The 17462-nt window shown below is 36.9% G+C and overlaps 1 protein-coding gene across 1 annotated transcript in view; it reads left to right on the top strand.

Moving 5' to 3' along the window:
- The first annotated feature begins 230 nt into the window (after positions 1-230).
- VTA1 (vesicle trafficking 1) overlaps positions 231-17462 on the top strand; it is a 65727-nt gene continuing 48495 nt past the window's right edge. The window contains exon 1 of the mRNA XM_019425115.2: positions 231-385. Within this exon, the coding sequence (XP_019280660.1) occupies positions 274-385 (112 nt within the window). The 5' untranslated portion in view covers positions 231-273. The remainder of the gene's footprint in view (positions 386-17462) is intronic.

Raw genomic sequence — 17462 nt, 5'->3', positions numbered from 1 at the left:
TAAAAGAAAACAAAAACTCTTTTCCCTCCCATCCGCAGCCAGCAGAGAGCGCTGGTGCCGCTTAGCCTACACTGGTATCTAACACCCCCCCCCCCCCCCCCCGCCGGAGCCGGGTACACTGAGGATGTCCCTGCTGGGAGCCCGTAGTTGACTTGCTGTCGCTGAGCAACGGAAAGTGGGCGGGATTTTTGCGCGTTCGTGCGCGCGACCTGCCGGACGGAAGCGGAAGTGTCGGTAGCGCGCGAGTAGGAAGTGGTGATTCCTGGAATAGAGATGGCCGCGCTTGCTCAGCTGCCCCCACTCCCCCCCCAGTTTAAGAGCATACAGCATCATCTGAGGACGGCTCAGGAGCATGACAAGCGGGACCCTGTGGTCGCTTATTACTGTGAGTCTTTCCGAGTCGCCGTGCCTCTCCTTACCCTCCGGGGCCCACACACCACCCCTTGGTTATTAAGGCAGGCCCCGCCCCTTCAGCTTTAGACCTGAGCTTTGACCTCTGGCCTGCCCTGGGAACACAGTGCGGCCCCGCCCTTCTCTGGGATTTCCCCACCTTCCCCCCTCTTTCCCCCTCGCAGGCCCAGAGAGACAAAACTTAAAAGCACCCCTGGTTTTCGTCGCCTCTCCAGTCTTGGGCTTAAATATTGCCAAACTGGCTGCATGGGCTCATGAGCTCAGTGACACACTGTCTTAAGGTTTTCTGTGTATACTCAGCAAGTCTCCTGTCTCCAGAATCACCTCGACAGTTAAGTAATTGTGTTGGGGCTAAAACAAAGGTGAGTGTCCCGAAGACGGTAGTGATGCGGACAAAAGGAAGAAGGTAGACTAATTGAAAACATAGTAATAAGTGCAGGTTAATTATGACAACATGAAAGCCCATTCAGAAACTCATAAATGATGAAATGGAGATGAGTTGCTAGGAAACTAGCACTTGAATTTGACCATTTTCCCACCAGTGGGAATTTTTTGTCTTTGAAAAATACCTGGGGCCAAGACATTTGGTAGCAATACTATCACTTTGGTTGATTATGAGACCTATAATCTACAGTTGATAGAGAACAAATTAGGTTGTTCAAATTTTTTGCTTCGTAGTATGTCTAGTAGTTTTTTTTATGTAAACTTTAAACTTGATGGCAAATAAAACATGTTACCAAGCAATTGTAATCTTCTGTGAAGGACTTATAGCATTGAAAAGCTCAATATAATGTGTCCTCTGTTGTGAACATTGAAACGTTCACTAAAATCTGGTCTACTTTCATCCCTGTCAAACTCCAGTACCCCTATTTCTCAAGTATTCAAGGCCCTTTCACACCTCTACGTTCTTCAGTTTCTTGGAATGTCTACCTGTTTTTTTTCCGCTTGGCAAACTCCTCATGATACAAGATCTAACCCAAATGTCACCTCTTCTGTAGGCAGTAAGTTGATTATTCTCTAGGCTCTCTCCCACTTTATTCAAATCATACAGTGTTATTTCCATTATATTTGTTTTTCAGGTTCCACAAGTAAGGAAGGACTATTAATCATTTAATCACCTTGTACTTATTGAACTTCTTCCTGTATCAGGCATTACTAGGCACTGTGGTTGCAGTTCTTGCATTCATGCAGCATATATACAAGTAAGGAAGAGAGGATATTAAACAATAACATGAGCATATTATATGGACTAGTAGAAGGTTTTGAATACAGACAAAGCAAGGAAAAGAGAAGGGAGTACTAGGAGTAGGGTGGTAGGGAGCAAGGAGGGGATTTCACTTTCAAGGTAGTTATGGAATGTGTCACTGAGTTCACATCAAGCAAAGACTTGAACGAAGAGAAAGACAGGCTTTGCATCATCTGGAAAATATAGAGGGAATAATATATGCAAAGGTCATGAGGCAGGGGCTTGTTTGAAGGAGGATCAAGGAGCCCATTGTAACTGGAGTGGCTATAGCAAGGAGAAAAATGATGCGATAAGGTCAAAGAGGTAATTTCTAATAACAATGAAGTAACCCTTGAAGGAACAATTCAAGGAACCCTTGAAGGAACAATGAAGGAACCCTTGTTCCTGTCTAAAACAAATTCCCGTTCATGAGTTCTGTATTACATACCTTTGTGAATGAATACCTAGGGACTTTTATGTTCTGTGTCGTCATCTTCCCCCTTTTGCTATTTCTTTCTAAACTTGCCCCAGTTTTTTTTTTTTTTTTAATTTAAAAAGAAAAAAAAGCTGCCACTAGATATTCTTGTAAAGTTATAGTCCTGTCTGCCTAACTTCAAAGGTAAGCTTGAAATAGTCGTGGGTATTGTCTTTACCTCCCTTTCTCCCAGAGCCTTTTCAGTTCATTGCAGTCTGCTTTTCATGCCTTTTATTTCACCAAAACTGCTCTCAACAGGGCCATGAACAAACATTTGCATTGCTAAATCAAAGTGGTAGCTAAAGAATATTTTTGTTATGAAACATGCATATTAAAGAATACATATAACGTGTGTATGGTTTAAGGAATAATAAAATGAACACTGAGGTACCCACCATACTTGAAGTTATTAGACTTTTAAATTTTGTCCAATCTGGTGAGCATGAAATTCAAGCTGAATTTGCAATTCACTGAGTCTTAATGAGGTTGAACGTCTTTTCATATGTTAATTACCATTTGTGATTCCCTTTTGAAATACCTATTTATTGCTTCTATTTTTTTTAATTTCAGTGTTTATCTTTTCTTAATAATATACTAATCATTTGTTATATGTGCGTGGCAGATGTCTTCTCCAAGTTCATAGTTTGATTTTTTGTACTCTGTGAAGTCCTTTGATGTTCAAAAGTTCTTAATTTTAAAATATAGCCAATTTATCACTCTCCTGATTTATATTCTAATTTTCCAGGACTTGATTTCTTTTCATCTACCTTGTTTGGGACTTTGGCATACTGGATTTGCAGATGGGTGTCTTCAATAAATTCTGGAAAATTCTCTATTATCTGTTCAAGTATTACTTCTCTGTTCTCTACTGAAATTTTGATGAGACACGTGCTTCACTTTTCTCCTTTGTCTCTTAATGTTTTCATCCCTTTGTGTCTCTGTGCTACATTGTGTATAATTTCTGCAAGTCTGTGTTCACCTCCATATATCCTATTGTATAACCCATTTGTTGAATTTCTGTTTTCATTTTTTATTTCTGGGTGTTCTCTTTTTGTTGTTTTTAAATTGGCCTAGCCGTTTCTGATAGTCTTTTGTTACTATATTTTTAAACACTTATTTCTTTAAAAGGTTTATAAATATTTGTATTTGTGTTCTGATCATTCCTGTAGCTGCTGTACATGTGAGTCTGATTCTGTTGTGTAACAGAAGACTGCTCGTGGTGACCTCTTTACTTGTGATTTGTGCTTTACACATACCAAACCAGTGTTCTTCAAACCTTGGGGTGCAAATAATTCTACAGGAATCATATCCCCAGTTCTCAACTTCTGTGTTTCTTTTCTAACAAAGCTCCTTTGATCAGGATAGCAAAGTAGTATGCTGCTTCTCTTTTCCCACATCCTGTTCACAATTGCCCTTCTCCTACTTTAAAGAAGAAAGGCATACTCCCATGCCTCGTGAGTATTTTTATGGTGTGTTGCCCTGGGGGAGAAGGTGGAAAACCTTCCAGGGTGTCTGGAAAAAAGGGACAATTCAAATTACTGGTATAGTGGAGTTTCTGTTAATTAAGGTATTAAGGAGAGCTTCCTGCCCTTCCCTTTTTTATATGGAAGAAAATCAGAGCAAAGAATAAGCCTTTATTTGAAAACGCTGGGCATGAGAAAAGATGTCAAAAGCAACATTCTAATTTGGGGAATGAGTGCAGAACATTTTATGAGGGGGAAGAGAAAGGATTGTCCTTAGATATTAGTAGCCATTGTTTGATCATTTGGGATTTAATCCAGAGGGGTGGTGAGGGACATTTTGGGATCAGAGTCATGTGTGAGAGAGTGTGAAAAGGTTTAGCTGTGAGGACAAAGACATGCAAGGACCACAGTGGAAAAGTCTGTCTTTCAGAGGTCTCGTATGTTTATAAATATATCTGTTTAAGGGCAAAGCCTCGCATTAAAACCTGGCCTGAGTTGCAGTGTTCCGAATTCCCAGAATGTAAGACTTCCTGAAATGACCTCACCTTTTCATTTTCTATTCATTATGAAAGAATATCATTCCTGATAGAAGAGCAAACCCCAAAAAGCAAAGGAGAGATGCTGGGAAGGGTAGTGCCTTGTTTCATCCAAGTGACATAAGGATTTGTGGCTGACTGAAATTTTGGAATTGGAAGTCAGATGAGATGCGGTGAATGGGGACATGGGTTAACATCTATTTGATTGGAAAATTAAATCGTATTTTTCTGAAAAGTAAGCCACCATTGGCAGGCTGGTTTGGCATTAGCAGCAGGTTTTGCCATTTATGTTACACGATAGACATGCTCCAACTAAATGAGCCTAATTTTCGGCTCTGAGGTATTTTGTTTTTTCAGAAATACATTTAAAGCAAGTAATAACATAAAAACATTTGAATTGGTTTTGAGTTTTTCTGACGTTTTTGTTTTCTCTGCCAGAGCATGTTGAAATGAACAGCATTTCAGTTTTCCCAATCTTGTTTCAGTGTCTTAGAATAAACAAGCCTCTGAATGAAAGGACGTGATGAATCCTCGTAAGATTTTTTGGTATGCTTCACAGAATTGAGAAAATGAATAACTCTAATGATGGGGTGACAAGTCCTTTTCTCGTTTTAAAACAAATTTTGAGGCTGACCTATATGAAGTATCAGCTAAGAGAGATTATTAAAAATAGTATTTGACGATAGATGATTTTATGCTTTTTAGCCTGTAACCCAGAAGGAATGAAAAGAATTCTGTGATTCTGCTGTGACAAAACTTCCATTCTCATCTACTGCTTTATGTGAATGAACTTTCTCTGAAAGAGAAAGTTTCTCTGAACTTTCTCCTATGTTAAATTCGTAAAAGTGGGAATAGAACCAATACATTACTCTGGTTCATTATGACAGTAAATCATACTGATTCCTAGATACACAGTTTAGCTCATTGTAAGACACATTAACAGTAAATTTTACTTTTTCTTTTTAATTATTATTGAAATGTATAACATATTGATGTTGTTTTGATCAATTATTCATTACAATAATCACAGAAACCTCAAATCCAGAGGAAAAACTTTAATGCTTAGCACCTTATTTCACAGGAAGTTTTGATAAATTTAAATTTCCGTTTTTATACATTTTTAAAATTGTTTTAAATGTTTATTTTGGGAGAGAGAGAGAGAGAGCAGGGGAGGGGCAGAGGGGAGAAAGAATCCCAAGCAGGCTCAGCACTGACAGCCCTTAGCTGGATGTGGGGCTCAATTCCATGAACTGTGACCTGAGCTGAAATCAAGAGATGCTTAACAGACGGAACCACCCAGATGCCCCCAATTTTGAGACTTTTTTTTTTTTTTTTTTTTGCAGAGAAGTATGCTAATCAGGTTAGGACTTTTGAGCATACAAATATATTCTTTTATAATAAAATTCAGTAGGATAAGTAAATGGAAATGTAGGTTAAAAGAAATAACAAAATGTATCATTTCTGACTCTTGAAGAAAGAGCTTTTTCCATTTTAAAAGAGATTATGATACCAAGTTGTTAATGATACTTAACAGCTGAAAGAATGATATAATTTTAGATGTCTGAATTTGATGTACAGAAGTTACATCTTTTATACTTGCTTAAATATCTGATGAAAAGTGATAGATGTCAACTTAAAAGTGTGTGAAGGGATACATTTCTATAATCTTCGTGCAAACAATTTTCTAAATTTCCTAGAGCAAAGAATTTTTGGTGAGGAAAAAAAAATGAAGATTATTATGCTGAAGTACTTGCTGACCAGTAAAGCTCCCTGTTGTCTTTTACTTGTGAGGCTTTGCCTGGCATCCCCCTGACTTCCTCTTCACCTGGCTAACTTACTAGTACTGATTCAGTACAAATTCTACATTCTATAGGCTGTTTTTCATTACCTCCAAAGGATAGCCTAGAAATTGTTCCAGTGTGCCCCTCATCTTAATTACATAGTGTTATAAACACCTTTTTACCTTTTAATCTTCTAGATTCTCCTGAAGGACAGGGAATAAGTATCTTGTTTTCTCTCACCACCTGGCACATAACTGACATTCATAAATATTTAATGAATGCCATCTCTCTAAATGTTACTAACATTTCGCTAGAGCATAAGCTCTATGAGAGCAAGAAGTATGTCTTACTTGATAATCTTGGACTCTCTGACTCCTAATATAGTACCTAAGACATGGTGGATATGTGTAAATTTTGTGTGTTGATTGAACAAATGAACTCTTTAGTGACTAGAGAGTAATTTATAGCTTTTTGACATGCTCTAGCTACAATAAGGAAATGTAATGGAAAGAATTCCAATGCTCTGTTTTATAATTTACCTTACTATGTTTAAAAAATGTTTTAATGTTTATTCCTTTGTTAAGAGAGAGATAGAGCACACACAAGAGAGAGAAAGAGTGAGGGAGGGTCAGAGAGAGAGGAAAACACAGAATCTGAAGCAGGTTCCAGGCTCTGAGCTGACAACACAGAGCCCGATTCAGGATTTGAATTCATGAACTGCAAGATCATGACCTGAGCTGAAGTCAGATGCCTAATCAGCTGAGCCACTGGGCGCCCCTTACCTTACTATGTTTATAATGAGTTTTAGATGAAGTCATAGGTGTAGTATCTAGCATAAGGTATAGTTATTGTGCCTCCTCCATTTTGGTATTATATGATTTCCAGAAACGATTTATCTATGGGCTTAATGTGAATACCCTAGTGTTTTATCATTTTTTAAATTATGACTTAATATTTCTATATTTTTATGTTGTTTGGTCTTATGTTTTCTTTTTAAATCAGGAATGTATATTGAATGCTATGTATCAAATTACCTTTGTTTTACTATTTGTGCAAGTGCTAATGTGCTTGTGCTTACTTCTTTGAACTTGTTAATTTAGTAAGTTACAACAAAATAGTAAATGTTCTCATTTAAAACATCCTTCCATTCCTGAAAAGAATCCCATTAGTTTTTTTTTTAATTAACCTTTTTTTTTTCTTTTTTCTTTTTTTTTTAGATAATTGTAGATCTGCATGCATGTCCCAAAAATAATACAGAAAGATCCTGTACCCTTTACTCCATGTCTTCCAGTGGTAATGTCTTGCAAAAAAAAAACAAAAAACAAAAAACGGTAATACTATGACCAGAATATTGACATTGAGAAAATCCACCAATCTTATTCAGACTTCCCCAGTTTTATGTATATTCCTGTGTGTGTGTGTGTGTGTGTGTGTGTGTGTGTGTGTATTTAGTTCCAAGCAGTTTATCAGATACAGGTTCCTGTATCACCATAGTCAGGAAAACAGTTCCCTACGAAGGATCCCTCATGTTACTTTTCTAAATCCACATCTGTCTCTTGTCAACCTTACCCTATCCTTGTATCCTAGCAACCACTAACCTATTCTTCATTTCTAAAATTTTATCATTTAAAAAATATATAAATGCAATCATACATTATATACCCTTTTAGACTTGACTTTTTTTCACTCAGCAAGTAATAATTGCCCGGAAGCTCGTCTAAGTTGTTACATGTATCAATATTTTGTTTCTTTTTAATGCTCAGTAATATTCCATGGTATGAATGTACCAGAGTGTAACAGTTCAGCCATTGAAGGACATTTGGGTTGTGCTATGATCTGAATGTTTGCCTCCCTCCTCCCCAATTCATGTTGAAATCCTAACCCCCCAAAAGTAATGGTATTAGTAGATGAGGTGTTTGGGGGACGAGTAGGTCATAAGGATGGAGCCCTCATGAAAGAGATGTGTTATGAAAGAGATCCCACAGAGCTCCCTACCCCTTCTTGGTATTTAGTTTTATAAGAAACTAGCAAAACTTTTCCAGATTGGCTGTACCATTGTACATTCCAGTCAGCAACGTGAGTGGCGAGTGACCCAGTTTCTCTATGTTATTGCTGGCATTTGGTATGTCACTCTTTTTTTATTTTATTTTTTTTAATTTTTACAGAGAGTGTGTGTGTGAGCAGGGGAAAGAGGCAGAGGGAGAGAGAGAGAATCTCAGACTTCCATGCTCAGCACAGAGCGTCTGATGAGATCAAGAGTCAGATGCTCAACCAGCTGAGCCACCCAGGCTTCCTGTGTCACTATTTTTATTTTAGTCATTCTGGTAGTTATGTTAACGTCATGGCTTTAATTTTTATTTCCCCATGCTACTGAAATTAACATCTTGTGCTTATTTACTATCTGTATATCACCTTTCAACAAAATGTGTTTTTGCCCCTCCCCCCCCTTATCTTTAGTTTTGAGAGTTCTTTATATATTGTAGTTACTGTAAGTTCTTAGATATGTGTTTTGCAAATATTTTTCCCAGTCTGTAGCTTCTCTTTTGTCTTCATAACGGAGTCACAAAGTTTTAAATTTTGCTAATAGCCAGTTTTTCAGTTTTTCCTTTTTTATATGCTGTTGGTATCAAATCTGTATGCTTTATTGTGTATTTTTCTTAGTGTCCTAGTCTGTTTTTTCTGTTTTTCTCCCCCAAGAAGAGTTCCTAAATAATATTGATTTAGCTCTTTTTTTTTTTTTTTTTTTTTTTTTGAGTGTTATCGTTGTCAGATTTTAGTAACAGTGTCATGCTGGTTTCCTAAATATTTGTTGAAAAGGTTCTCCTATCTGACTTGGACTAAAACACAGTAGGTCTGTCTCTCTCTTTTGATTAAAGAAGTCCTTGTAGAGCAAAACTTTGTTCTTTCGGGGGAAATTATTTTATATATTTACCAATTTCTTCCATTTAAAATATTTTTGGCTTGGGGGTACCTGGGTGGGTCAGTCAGTTAAGCATCCAACTTGGACTGAAGTCATGATCTCATGGTTCGTGAGTTCAGGCCCCACATCGGGCTCTGCACTTACAGTGAGGAGCCTGCTTGGGATTCTCTCTCCCTCTCTCTCTCCATCCCTCCCTCACTCGCACTCTCTCTCTCCCAAAATAAATAAGTAAACTTTAAAAATACACATTTTTGGCTTGAACCTGTGTTGATATATTAAAGTTTTCTAAAATATCTTCCATTTCTGTCAGATTTGCAAATTTATTAACTAGAAATTACAAGCTTAACCTTTTTTCCCTTCCCTCATATCTTTCACAATCAATCAGTCGTTAAATTTTAAAAATTTTACTTATCTCCTCATTTTCTTTTGGTATATGCCATACCCTTATCTTACACCTAAACTACTGACAGAGGTTCCAAGTTTCTACTTCAAACAGGTCATCCCTTGAGCCACTAGATTAGAACAGGTAGTCTGTTTTAAATGCTTAGTTTAAATAAATAAATAAATAAATAAATGATAGAGTTAACTGTAAACACTCAAAAATTCTGTATGACACACACTACAATTTTAAAAACGTTGCATAGGAAAAATATTTCCAGTAGATGAGACAAAGGGCCAATATCCGTGATATATAAAACACTCATATAAAATCATTTTATAAAACCTAAGATACCCATAGAGAAATGGACAAAGAACATGTATATACAACTGCTGAAGGAAGGAATGGTAATCAATAAAATTCAGCATAACTAGTAATGTAAATTAAAATCACTTACGTTTTGAGACTAACTCAGTAGGTTAAGTGTCTGACTCTTGATTTCGGCTCGGGTCACGATCTCCTGGATCGTGTGTTTAAGCCCTGAGTCTGATGGTGCGGAGCCTGCTTGAGATTCTCTCTCCCCCAACCCCCGTCTCTGCCCCTGCCCTACTCAAGCTCCCCCTCTCTCTCCCTCTCTCTCTCTCTCTCTCTCAAAATAAATAAACTTAAAAAATTTTTAAAACAAAAAATCACTTACTTTTTTTGGCTGTAAAATTTTAACAGTGCAGATGAATATACAGTGAAATCTCCATTGACAAGGCAGTGTGAATTGGTACAAAAGTTTTGGAAAACATTTTGGCAAAATGGATTGAATCACAAAAATATCTGTAATTCAGTAATTCTAGTTTTGGAAAGCTTGTGCTTGGGAAATAATCACAAATATATTGAGGGCTTTATGTGGAGTTCTCTGGATGATTATTTACACATTTGTGGAAAATGCGAAATAACCAAAATACAGATCACTGTGGAGATGGTTAATTAAGTTATGGCATATCTACTGGGTGGAAAGTAATGTAATCATTTAAGAATTACAAAGCATCTTTTGTAACATGGGAGGAAGTTTGTATGAAAATGCAGGATATAAAATTGTGTGTATACACACACACACATACATAATTTGAACTGTTTAATGTGTATATACTTGAAGAAAAAGATTGTGGCTTTTAGTTTCATAGATAGTGTTTCTTTTGAATTTTTTGTTGTTTGTTTTCTGTTCTGTAAGTGAACATATTCCATACCATAAAAAATTTCAAAGCAAAAGCTTTATTAAAACCAAGTTGTTTTTTAAAAGCCCCCTATAGGGGAGCCTGGGTGGCTCAGTTGGTTAAGCATCTGACTTCAGCTCAGGTCACGATCTCGTGGTCCGTGAGTTCGAGCCCCGCGTCAGGCTCTGGGCTGATGGCTCAGAGCATGGAGCCTGCTTCCAATTCTGTGTCTCCCTCTCTCTCTGCCCCTCCCCCATTCATGCTCTGTCTCTCTGTCTCAAAAATAAATAAACGTTAAAAAAAATTTTTTTTTTTTAAATAAAAGCCACCTATAGTAGCTCCATATGTAAGTGCCCTTAATTATTTGAACTCTGAAATCGTCTTTAGCAGTTCTAATCAAGCTGAATTTCATTGTTTCCCGAACCTTTCTCATTTGTCTCTTCAAGTCTTCCAACATTTTGTTCGCTCTGTCCTGACAACTCTTTACTCCTTCACCACCCTTACTCTACTTTATCCTTACGTACTACTTGAATGTCACTTTTTCTGGGAGGCCTTCTCCTAAACTTCCTAAGGTGCTTCTTTTCTTTGTCCTCATTGTGCTTTGTATGGCTTTACCTTAACTGCTTTTCATTTTCTTTTGTCTCTTCCAGGCTTTAAACTTGAGGCCTATTGTGTCTTCTAGGCTTTAAACTTAAGCACCCTTCTGGGTGCTTTTTATCTATTTACAGTGTCACTTAGTGCTAGGCCACTAGAGATATTGACACAGTAAAGAAAAAGGGCTCAAAAATGTCTGTTAAATTGACTTGGATTGTAAGGCAACCTGTGGTCCCTAGAGGGAACTATGGCCATCGAGTTGTCACTGGATAAAGAAGCAGACAAATAACATTCATGTAGCTCTTGGCATTTGTAACAATCCTTTCTTTCAGGATATCTGATTTGAACCCTACAATCATCCTGATTCTTCTGTTAGTAAGTGATGGAACCAGGACCTGAATGGCAGATGCTAGTTGAGAAATAGTTGTATGAAAAATCGTTGATAGTAGGTGGTAATTAGAAAACCAGTTGCAGAGTGAGTGAGGGTAAAGGGACTATCCTAATTGGTGAAAAATGAAAGGGGGGCAAAAAGCCAATGCAGTGTAATCTGGGAGATTGTAATAACTGAAGGGTAGAAATGGAAGACAGGCTTGATGTTATTAACATAATTTTGAGCAACGTGTGTGTGTGTGTCTCTCTCTCTCTCTCTTTTTTTTTTTTTCCTTTAATGAAGCCAGAAAATATTTGAGTCTCTAAATGTGGACTCTTTATGGTAAATATTTTGATTCTGTCAGATTTGGTGTTGTAGATAAAGCTAAACCCCATAAAGAGTCCTTCCCTTGGTATTAGCTTAAGTAACTAAACATAGTTTCAAGTTCGGTTTTTTAAAGTTTCCTCTAGAGGGTGACAGTGTACAATTAACAGACTTAATGAAAGCGTAGATGTTCTTGGAGAGTCATTTATGATCATAGGAAAATTAAAAACAGTTGTTCAGGAAGTTGTAAACAGGTATGGCCATTTCAGTTCTGAGCTGTAACAGAACATGCGGTGTAAAATTGTAATTTAGTTTAAATAAAGGCTAAATAATACGGGAGTTTTTAATTGATATGTTAAATCAGACGGGTTTGAGGATTAATAACCAGTTGCCTATTATTTTTTTTCTGTTGTTAATCACACAGAAATTAGATCTTTTGAAGCCAGTGAGACAAAGTTAACTAGACCAGTAAAGATCTCCCCCTTACTTACTGATTTGTGAATCTCTGTGATTAATTGAAGTCTGTAGTCCTGTTGTCAGAGTACTTATCATTTTTTATTACAGGCTGACTCAGGCTACATGATTGTCGCAATCACAGGTTAATAATAAAGCAAAGTTGGACAGCTGATTTATCCATTAACATTCCCCATTTATTTACCTTTGTTTTTGGAAATGTGTTGCAAACATGAATTTTATTTTTTTAAAATGATCATTGTAATAGTTCCTCCTAGTTTTGAGTGAAGTAAATCATTTCATTGTTAGATTCTCAGTCTGTCCCTAAGGTTGAAGGCCCAGGGGGGTGGTGTCAGGTAATTCGTCCTTTACTGTCATCGTTTTGCTTTGGCACCCATGCAGGTTTAAAGCGCCTTTTTTATGACAATTATGTTTGACGTTCGAGGTGAAAACTTATTTTTGAGCAGCATGTTATTACATGAAAGAGGCTTCAATGCTTGTGAAGTTCCTGCTTTCGTTCACTTCATCGTTTATTTTTCTGTGGCTTGTCAGGGTTTTTTGGTTTTTAGATGTTTTTTAACCTCAGTTACTGCTTCTCTTTGGAAGCACTTTGGATTCCCTTGTGCCTCAACTATGGGCTTCTTAGATATTCCTCCTCGTTTTATTTTTTTAGTGGTTGCTCTAGCGTTTATGTTAACTTATCATAGTCTACTATCATATAACATACTGCCTCAGATTCCAAGTAAGAACTTTTCTTTTCCCTTCTCCTATCCTTTGTTTCCATACATTTTACTTGTAGATATGTCATAAACCCTAGCATACATTTCAATTTCTTTAACTGTCATTTTTTACAAGAAATTTATAAAATGAAATAAGATGTTGAAATATTTTCGCACATAATTACCATTTTCAGCACTTGTTACTCCTCTCGTTAGATCCCACTTTTAAATCTCGTATCATTTTCTTTCCTGTGGAAGAACTTTATCATTTCTTACACAGGCTTGCTGCTGGTAAATTCTTTCAGCTTCTCTTGTGTGAAACAGACTTTAATTTCATATCTATTTTTGAGATATTTTTGCTGGATAAAGAATTTTAATTTGTTTATATTTTTCTTCAGCACTCAATTCTTTTTCTTTCTTTTCTTTTCTTTCTCCTTTTTTTTTTTAACCACACCTCCCCACCCTCTTTGGAGAATCCAGTTACACATACATTAGAACATTTTTTTTTTTTCATAACTCACTGAGACTCTGGTTTTCTTTTTCTTTTTCTTTTCAATCCCTTTTTCCCTGCGTAGAGTAGTTTTTATTGCTGTGTTCTGAAGTACACTAATCTTTCTCTCATGGTGTCTAAACTTCTGTTAATCCCTATCCAATACATTTTTTATTTCAGGTATTTTTCACCTCCAGAAGTTCCATTTGTGTTGTATATGTTCTGTTTCTCTCCTCATTCATGTTTTCCATTAAATACTTCATTATGATTTCCCAGTAATTTAATGTCACTGCTATTTTTAGTCACTTTCTGTTATTTTGTCAGTGTTTGATCTTATTGGGCTGTTCACATTCTCCTGCTTATCGCCACCTTAGTAATTTTTGATTCGTTGTAGGACAGTGAATTTTAAGTTCTCGAACATCTAGAGTTTATAGTTTTGAACAGATTTGATCTGGCCGACAGTTAAGTTCGTTGCAGTTCAGTGTGATATGTTTGTGCCTTATTTTGTTTGTTATTAGTTTTGGCAGCCGGTCTAAGTAGCTCTGAGGACACGATAATCCTCTACTAAAGCATACCCCAAATTTAGGGTCTCTACTGAATATTTTGGATAAGCATTAAGGGCTCTGCACCCTGGCTGGAACTTGAAAGCATCCCAGTTTTGGGGATGTGCTTTGGCGATGGTTCCACTCACGGCTTCTGCTCACTCTTTGACTTTGTGGAGTTTCCCTGTATACCTACACCTGGTAGTATTCAGCTTAGCCTCAAGTTTATCCTTGGTCAGATTTCTGGGGTTCTTTTCTGCATGGATTCCACTCTTCCAAACTCTGCGCCTCCATTTATAGCTGCTTCCGGAGACCTGAACTCTATAGTCTGTTTTCTCAACTCTACTAGACTATGCTCTGCTTGGGTCTCCCCCTACTCCTTAGTTTATAATGTGCCTCCAAAGGGGCACCTGGGTGGCTCAGTTGCTTAGGCTTCCGACCTCAGCCCAAGTCATGATCTCATGGTTCCTGAGCTCAAGCCCCACATCCAGCCCTGCACTGACAGCTCAGAGCCCGGAGCCTGCTTCGGATTCTGTGTCTCCCTCTCACTCTGCCCCTCCCCCACTCGCGCTCTGTATTAAAAAGAAAAATGTGCCTCCAGGAAGAATGCTGGGCTGATCATTGATGTGGTCATGTCATTTGTTTCCTTTCTCCAGGTGTCATGGTCTTCCCATCTGTTTCCATTTGTGAAAATGTGGTTCATATATTTTGTCTAGTTTTTTGATGTTTATGGTGAATGGCAAGTCTCATTACTCCATCATGGCCAAAATTTGAATCTGGTCTCGTTTTAGTAATCAAATAGTCACTTAGTATTTGCTCTATACCAGCATAATCTTCTAGTAAGAATTCAAGAGTAGTTCACTTTTTCTTAAAGCTACTATATTATGACAGGAGCTTAAAAATATTGTTAAATGAAGGAATGAGCAAAGTAAACACCCTTTATTAGTAGACACTCATTCATACTTTCTTTTTAATCTTTGGCTCAGAAGTCCCTTCGCAAAAGCTAATACTAACCATATAGCAAATATTTACAATATACTTACAAATAGAGTAATATATTCAGTTCTATTTATTGGAATAAAATCTTCTTTTAAACATCAGTGTAAATCATAATGATTCCTATTTGAGTGCCATGTTTATTTCACTTATCAAAGCATCACTCTTCACAACTGCTTTTATATATCTTTTCTTTTTTGTATATTTATATCATGCATTTCATAGTTTTATATTTCTCATGTTTAAGCAAGGATGTGTTAGAATGTTAATGTTTAGATTTTATGGAACTTTGAATTACACATACCTTCAGGATTTGTAAATGTTTATCTCCTAAATGCTTCACATTAAATTAAAGTTAGGTTGGAAAGTAGTTAATCCTTTTGCAAATGTGCCTCATTACTCATCTTCAAATAATATTTATTCATAAAAATAAACACATTTCCTTGATGAAATAAATCAAATATATTTTCTTATACATGATTTTAGCTACATATTTGTTCTGTTTTAGTAGGTAATTTTCCATGTTAGACATTAATTTTTCATCATCCTGCTGCTGCTACAATGAATTACTTGTCTCGAGCTGTACATGAAAGTGATTCCTTTTCCATCCCTTCTGGCAAAAAGATCTTTTTGTGTACATATTAATTTTCACAAGTAGATTTAAGGTCTTCTCACTTTTATTAATATTAAAAAATGTATCACAAGATAATTTTCTATATTTAAGAAATCAAACATGTGAGATATTAAAAAATGTTAAAGCCAGGCCAATTTTATCCTATTTCCAATTCTGTGATGATTCTTTCCAGTTCTTCAATTAAAGGTGTTACTTGTATTTGCAAAGACTAAATTATGCACGTAAACCAAGAAAGAAAATGCATGAAGGCAAAACCAATGAACTGTATTGTCATTACATTTTATAGCAAGTATCAAACATCTGTGTTAAGGTTAACTTGTAAAGGACAGGAGCTGATACTGTGTTGTGAGGAAGTATAATAATGGTTGTGGTGATAGTGAATTGAGAATAATTTGATTTTTTGCTTCCGAAGAAATAAGATTTAGATACTCTCCATTTTTATTATAAAGAACAGTGGTAGTTAAAAATAACAAATTAGAAACTGAGAATTGTACTTTAAAAAAAAATTTTTTTTAAGGTTTATTTATCTATTTTGAGATAGAGAGCGAGCCGGGGAAGGGCAGAGAAAGAGAGAATCCCTAGCAGGCTCCACGCTGTCAGCACAGAGCCTGACTCAGTGCTCTATCTCACAAACTGAGATCATGACCTGAGCTGAAATCAAGAGTGGGATGCTTGGGGCGCCTGGGTGGCGCAGTCGGTTAAGCGTCCGACTTCAGCCAGGTCACCATCTCGCGGTCTGTGAGTTCGAGCCCCGCGTCAGGCTCTGGGCTGATGGCTCGGATCCTGGAGCCTGGAGCCTGTTTCCGATTCTGTGTCTCCCTCTCTCTCTGCCCCTCCCCCGTTCATGCTCTGTCTCTCTCTGTCCCAAAAATAAATAAAAAACGTTGAAAAGAAAAAAATTTAAAAAAATAAAAAAATTAAAAAAAAAAAAGAGTGGGATGCTTAACTGACTGGGCCACCCAAGTGCCCCCTGAGAATTGTACTTTTTGCATATGAATAAATCACTTAAATCATTTTCTCGTGGTAAAAAGAAAACTACTCAATTAATTTCTGCATGTTTTCTTAATGGTTAAGTCCTATATGGCTGCCACTTAAGCCATTGGAAACCTAAGAATCCATCTCATTTTTTCAACCTGTCTATGCTGGATAGCCATTTATCCCCAAAGTTGGTTCACCAAATAGCTAATTACACTCCATGGATTGTAGGATTCATATAGTGTTCACTACCATGTTAAGAAGGTAAGGAGAAAGACCTCCTAGGAAAACCAAACTGTCTGTATTGTATTTCCTCACATTTTCATGACATCATGTTAGCCAGTAGTATATATAGGTAGTGAATAATTAACTAATGTTTATTACATTTTCAGTGCATGTTTTTGAGGTTGTTGTTTTAAAGAGATTGACCAAAGGGTGCCTGGGTGGCTCAGTCGGTGAAATGTCCAACTTCGGCTCAGGTCATGATCTCGCGGTTCATGAGTTCAAGCCCCACATTGGGCTCTGTGTTGACAGATCAGAGCCTGGAGCCTGCTTCAGATTCTGTGTCTCTCCCTCTCTCTGCTCCTCCCCTGCTCACACTCTGTCTCTCCCCCTCTCAAAAATAAATAAACATAAAAAAAAAAACACAGATTGACGTATGTTTGAAATAGTTATTTGGGAGGTTGGGAAGGCATGTGTTAAGCTCATTTGAGGTTGATAATTTGAATAATTATAATGGTGCTAATCTGCTAGTGGTATTTCTCAAATATAGGCATAGAGAATGAGGATTGTTGAGTTTATATATGAGTGTACTTTTGCCAGAGGAATATAGTAAAAAGATTATGGGATAGAAGGACATAGGGCAGTGAAGTTCTAGAAAAATACGTTGTAAAATAAAAGCTGGTTGCCAAGAGAAGTTAAAGGAGAAAAGACTTGATTGTAAATGAAGAAATAGACATCCATGAACTGG

The sequence above is a fragment of the Panthera pardus genome, unplaced genomic scaffold (genome assembly GCF_024362965.1).
Source record: "Panthera pardus isolate Hobbes unplaced genomic scaffold, ASM2436296v1 HiC_scaffold_17, whole genome shotgun sequence".
NCBI lineage: Eukaryota > Metazoa > Chordata > Mammalia > Carnivora > Felidae > Panthera > Panthera pardus.
Note: the sequence above shows the minus strand (reverse complement) of the source record. Positions and strands in the feature narration are given on the sequence as shown.